General features: G+C 31.5%; 1 protein-coding gene across 1 annotated transcript; it reads right to left on the bottom strand.

Annotated features, from left to right (window-relative positions):
• Window positions 1-3422, bottom strand: LOC110670004 (BES1/BZR1 homolog protein 2). Its single transcript, XM_021831919.2, has 2 exons — window positions 2992-3422; window positions 1-1336 (listed from the first exon to the last, which is right to left on the bottom strand). The coding sequence occupies exons 1-2, from the start codon at window positions 3214-3216 to the stop codon at window positions 614-616; spliced, it is 948 nt and encodes a 315-aa protein (XP_021687611.2). The 5' UTR covers window positions 3217-3422; the 3' UTR covers window positions 1-613.
• Window positions 3423-6246: the final 2824 nt, after the last annotated feature.

The following is a 6246-nucleotide window of genomic DNA, read 5'->3' as shown; positions in this document are numbered from 1 at the left end:
TAGTCAAAAAGTAAAGATCAGCTTCAATTATAGCTCTGAGATTGTGTTTCTTCAAAGTCTACAGAGCATGAGAAACAGCTCAATAATCCCCAACGAGATACACAATCTATATGCTAAATATTTGAAGCTTGCAAAGGCCATCCTATTAACATGTGAATAGGGCACTATAATCAACGAAAAATGGAAGAAAAAATATGAACAGATGAAGGAAGAATACAATCTTCCAAATCCACTAGCACCAATCTTTTCCCTGTACAAGAAAATTTGGGATCTTTAGCTTTGCCCTTCCATGAAAGCCTGCAAGAAATTTTGCTCAAAAGCGACTGAATCAGATAAATTCAGATTCCTGCAATGGATTCAAGAAAAAGGAACTGTACATCTAAAAGGAAAGATTGGATGCACGGAATTCATGTTCGAATGCGAATTCAAGGTTTCCACGCTATCACAGAAGTCACAGGTAAGCCCCTAGCAATGGCATTCCATTAGCTAAGATAGTCCAATTATACGGTTGAGAATGCACACCAATTATACCATTGAGAATGCACAATAAACTCCAATTATTTTCCATGTTCTTAGGTTCCCAAGACTAATTATATATTAGCTTAATGGGCCTTTAATTTGCACACCCAAGTGTGAGCTCAAGGTCATCCACCCCTATCTCATGAATCCTCTCACCCTCCCATGGCTTCACCCTGCCATTCTCAAATTCAAAGTCTAGCCCTCTCCCCCTCTCCGCTGTGGCCCCCCACCCTAATCTTTCATGCCCGTCAACTCCATCCTGAAAACCACTCTGCTGAGCCATTGGTTTAACAAGATTAAATGTTGGTGAAGGAGGAGCTACCTGGGAAGCAACTGCCTGAAAACTCACCCAACGGCCAGAGTCCACAGTGGAGACATCAGACTCATCACATTCTGGTATTGTTGCTGGTGTAAGATGTTGGCGGCGTGTAGGGCTGGAAGGGGCAGAAACAGCAAAAAGAGGATGGTGAAAAGATTTTAGAGAGCCATTTGAAAAGGATTCCCAGACAGCTTTCCTCTTTGAACTTTTAGAAGTTGGTGAAGAAAGTGGTGGGGTTACAGGAGCACTATTGGATATTCTAAGAGGAGGAAGATTTTTCGTGGGGATTGAAGCTATGTTTTGGAGGAAAGGAAGAAGGTATGTGGAGGGATTTCCATCATACCGAGTGGGACTTGGGAATGAGGAGGATGTTGGACTGGCATGGTAGGAAGGTACAGGACTGGGGAAATTTGACGATTGTGGGCTGGGTTGAACAGAGGAACATGCACTGATGTTTGTTGGAATGCCAGCAATCTCTGGTGGGGGTGGCTTGCAGCCCTGTGACAGAAGACTACAAGAGTTAATAATCAATGTTATCAGAAAAACATCATATAATATAAGATTGAAGAATCATATCCATGGACAATGGGAGCTAGGGCCACTGCCCCTGTAACACAAAAAAAAAAAAAAGTGAGTTTCTTATATTTGTTCTTGGGTGGATTCATTATGCCCCTAGCTGGATTAGTGCTGCACTCATAGTTCAATCCAAATTTTTTCTTTTGCAATATCTAAATCCACTTGTCGTCATAATCTTAACTCAACACATTTCATAATTCAAACCCTTAATTATATAAACATTTTAACCTATCAAAATAACAAATTATAATTCCTTATATATATATATATATATATATATATATATATATATAAAAGCTCAAGATCCCAAGACTCAATTTTCTTTCTTATCCATTCTCTATTACTACTTTCTACTCTTTTTTTCCTTTTCATTCTATTTCATAATTAAAATTGATAATTTCATTCATAATTTCATTCATTGGCTTTTTATTAATTTTGATATTTAGTATAGATGGATACAAAATTTGGTGAAAATTTTTATTAACTTTTAACTACGTATATTTTATTTTGGTAATTATATTCATGTATGAACTTATTAAGTCATTGCTTTATAATTTGAATTGTGAACCAATAAAATTTTGAGTTAGTAAAATTCAAAACTTAACATCATAAGTGAAAGTACAATTAAATTATTGATGTGTGTTATAGGAAAAGAGATTCTTAAAATTTATAAGCTAATTTTTTAACTCCAATCGAAAGTGAACGCTATATTTTTCAAGAGAAAAAAAAATTACAAGATCTTCGCTCCTATCATCAATTTCTATTCTGCACGGTTAACTTCCCCCGTTTGGGGTTGCGTTTCAATCAGAACCGGCTTTTTACCATTTGAAACGCAATCCCAAAGGGCCTAAGAAAGGAAAAATTATTAGGTGCATCTCTCACAATCACAATCACGTGGGATACACTTTCCATAGCTCACTTCTCTGTGAGAGGGGAATTAGCCCTAAGAAAATGGTCGTTTGTTTATCGATCATAGTGAAAAATTGAAAGAAAATAAAGGGTTTGATTTCCGGAAGTTATAGCAACAGAGAAATGAGTTTATTGATAAGATTAAACCCAAAAATACTAGAAAGAAATCAACTCAGCAGTCGAAACCAGGGAAAAAAAAACAGCCAGCAATCCTATGTCATTATTAAATGGGAGGACAAAACAACTATGATAAAGCAAGAACTTTGGATTCAGAAAAACAATAAATATAGCAGAAAATTTACCCTTAAAATAAAGAGTTGATCAAAGGGGGCAGCAAACTCTCCTCTCATCTACTCTCAAATTTTTCTAGATCAAAAAGCCCATGAATGCCACAGATCAAGCATGAACATAAATAAATTGAATCAAGAAAAAAAAATTGAGACCAGAGACTTGCTCAAATCAGGACAAATTGAAATAAAATACAACAGCAGAAGAAAATAAATTTCAGATAAAGACAAGGTGAACCAAGAAGAGAACCCAAAGGTCAAGATCGATAGAAACGTTTCTCAATAAAACCACTTAAAAACCAAAATCTATAGACCGCGCATGTAGATCTATGAAACAAATTGATGGAAAGAAAATCCATAAAATTCGAAGAAAAAAAATACCTTGCGATAGGTGGTGCCATCATCTTCAACGATCCAGCCAGCCTCAGCGCAGAGAGCTTTCAAGACTTCATTATTATCACAGTGTTTAGGAAGCTTAAAGTTCCCCTGAGCTCTAAGCCCTGCATAAATCTTAGCAGCTATAGCTCTTCTCCTCCTCTCTCTTCTCTTGTTATTCTCTCTCTCCTTCCACGTCGGCAACCTCCCTGAGGATCCACCGGCGGTCATTTTTCCCCAGCAAACACCCCTTCCTCCTTCAGCAGCTCTGCTTGGTTTTGCTATTGATTTCTCTCTCTCTCCCCCTGTATCACGAGGATAATGCTTAGTGCTTTGTTGAAATATTGTAAGTGAGAACAGAAAAAGCTGCTCGTGCTGCTTCTTTAGATTCTTCTCTTCCCTCGCGCCCTTTTGACACTCGTAGAAATGGTAAAGTTATTTACTTTTGACTTATTATACCTGCATTTATCGGTGAAGTTGAATATAATTTATTTTTAATTTTTTTATTTAATTTAACTCAAAAATTTTTATTTCAATTTTATTTAACTCAAAAATTAATAAAATAAAAAAATTTAATTATTTAATTTTTAATTTAAATCAAAAAATAAAAAAAAATTTAATTTCAAAATTAAAAAATTAATTCATAAATTTTAATTTTTAAATTAAATTGTGTTTAAATTAAAAATTTTAAATTAAATTGTTAAAAAGGTTAAAATGATTAAATTGAATTTCAGTAGTTAAATTGAATATTTTGCCTATTATTCTTAATGGAAAGAAAATGAAAATTTTTTAATTAAAAAAATAATTTATGGATGAATTGATCACACATCTGATAAAAAATATTTTATAATATATATTTTTTATTTTTTTATAATTTTGAGTTATAAAATTATAAATTTTTTATAATAATTTTTTAATTTAATAATTTAATGAATTAAATTGTTTAAAATTTATTTATATTATTTTATAAGATATATTTAATAATTAATTAAAAATAAAAAATATTTTCAATTATTATTATAATATTATTTATAAATTAATATTTAAAATAATAAAAAAATATTTTAATAATTTTTTTATATTTATTTTACTATACCATTTAATTAAATAAATTTGTAACATATAATTTTTTTAAATATATTAATAATAAAAATTATATCATAGAATACAATAGGATAATAAAAAGAATATTGAATGATTAAGTGTTCGGAATTTGAACTTCACATATTGAATGATTTTTTCTACCGCCCGAATTAATTTCTTGAGTGCAAAATGAATGCATTTTTTATTTATTAAAATTTATTTTTTTAATTTAATAATATATTATAAAAATTTGATTTTAAATATTAAATAAAAATTATTAATATTTTTTAAAAAATTTTAAATTTCAGTAAGGATATATGGTTAGCCAAAGAGTAGGAAGAAACACACCGTAACTGTTAACTGACGAGCAGTAGAGACAGGAGATAGAGAGACGGAGCTAATTAGTGTAAAAGAGTAAGAATTAGCTGAAGTTAAGAGCGGAGATTCACGGCGTGTTTGGCATTGTTATTAAAATTATTAGTAAAAAAATTATTTTTTTAAATATATTAATTAAAAAATATAAAAAAATAATTAAAATTAAATTTAATTATTTTTAATTATAAAAATATTAAAATAATAAAATAATTTTTTAAAATTATTTTTAAATAATATTTTTATTCATAAAAAAATACAATGCCAAACAGCGCTTCAGTGTCGGTAAATCTATGACCTCACTCCTCTGCTGTTTCTGTGAAATATCTCGGTAAATAATAAAATAAAAGGCATTTGGACAAGAATTAGCACAGTAAAAATTAATAGAATTGTAACTTTAATTATATTAATTTTCAAAATTAAATTTAAATTTTAATAATATAAAATAATTAAAAGAAATAAATTACCTCATAAATTAAAGAATAAATGATTAAAAAATTTAAACCTTTTAAAGTTTTTTCAATTTAACAAAATTTTTTAAAATTCAAAGGTTTGATTTGATTCGAATTTCGATGGTTGTGATTAGACTATATTGTTCCCAAGATGGGGATGTCCGCACAGAGCATTTTCCATTTCTCCCCTTTGGACGGTACTGCCAATCTGCCATGACGTTCAGTTTGAACGGCACACACGAACAAGACAAGGACGAACAGCGACCTCAGAAAGAGAGAAACGTGAGACCCACATACGCTCCTTTGGCTCCCTGCGCACGTGCGACGTAGGACCCATATAATATTATTATTATTATTTCTGTAATAATAGTTCAACGCAAACCACCACACCAGATGGAGTAGGGACCACATTAGCTTAGACATTTCCTTCTAGCTTACCAGCCAACACGTGATGTGGTCCCTATTCATCCAATAACCATATCTTCTCTCTTCACGGGGAAAATAGCAGAGGAACCGCTCAGGCTTAGCTCCCTCTTCTGCTGCCGGTGGTTACAGTTTCCGAGCCACTCAATTCTCCACTAGCTCTGTTGCTGTGTCTCTCCTAATCTTCATCATCACAAATCGATCCATCCCACCCACACATCAGAGGATAAAACATGGGATTCAGAACGACGAGGAGGAGGAGAATCCATTGAGCAATGCAATATTCGTTAATGGAAAGGTGGTCATAATCAGAGATTGAAGAAAGAAACACGAGGAGCGATAGTCGCGCCGTGGACACGTGGGGATCCAGCTAAGCTTGATGGAAATGGTGCAGTGCATCGCAGCCTAGTTGGACTTGGAATTGGAAAACAACAACACCACCGCCCGCACGTGCGGACCTCTCTCGTACACCAACGCATTTTTTATTTTATTTCTTTGGTTCGACGAGTCATCCTTCCTTGTTACTCGAGAGCCACGTGCTCCATTACTTGTTTGATACGCTTCGATATGTTATAAGACTATATCTAATGTGAATTTTATAAAATAAATTTAATTATGTTTAAATTTAATAATGTATAAAAATATGAAATATATACAATATTTTAACATTTAGTTAATAATTTTTTTAGCTTATAAAATAAAAATAAATAATTATAAAATAATATAACTTTTAATTATCCCATAAAATTATAAATTAAATAAATTTAATAAAAAAATTACAAGTAGTAAATATAAACCAATAATAAAGTAATAAAACTCCAATATAATATATAATTAGCTTTATATTTAATAATATTAATTTTTACAATATCATTTACGAGTTAACGAATCAAAACAAGTTAATGAGTTCTCAATCAACTCGTCATGATAA

The sequence above is a fragment of the Hevea brasiliensis genome, chromosome 10 (genome assembly GCF_030052815.1).
Source record: "Hevea brasiliensis isolate MT/VB/25A 57/8 chromosome 10, ASM3005281v1, whole genome shotgun sequence".
In the NCBI taxonomy this organism is placed as follows: domain Eukaryota; kingdom Viridiplantae; phylum Streptophyta; class Magnoliopsida; order Malpighiales; family Euphorbiaceae; genus Hevea; species Hevea brasiliensis.
The sequence above is the reverse complement of the archived record's forward strand: the minus strand, read 5'-3'. Positions and strand labels throughout refer to the sequence as shown.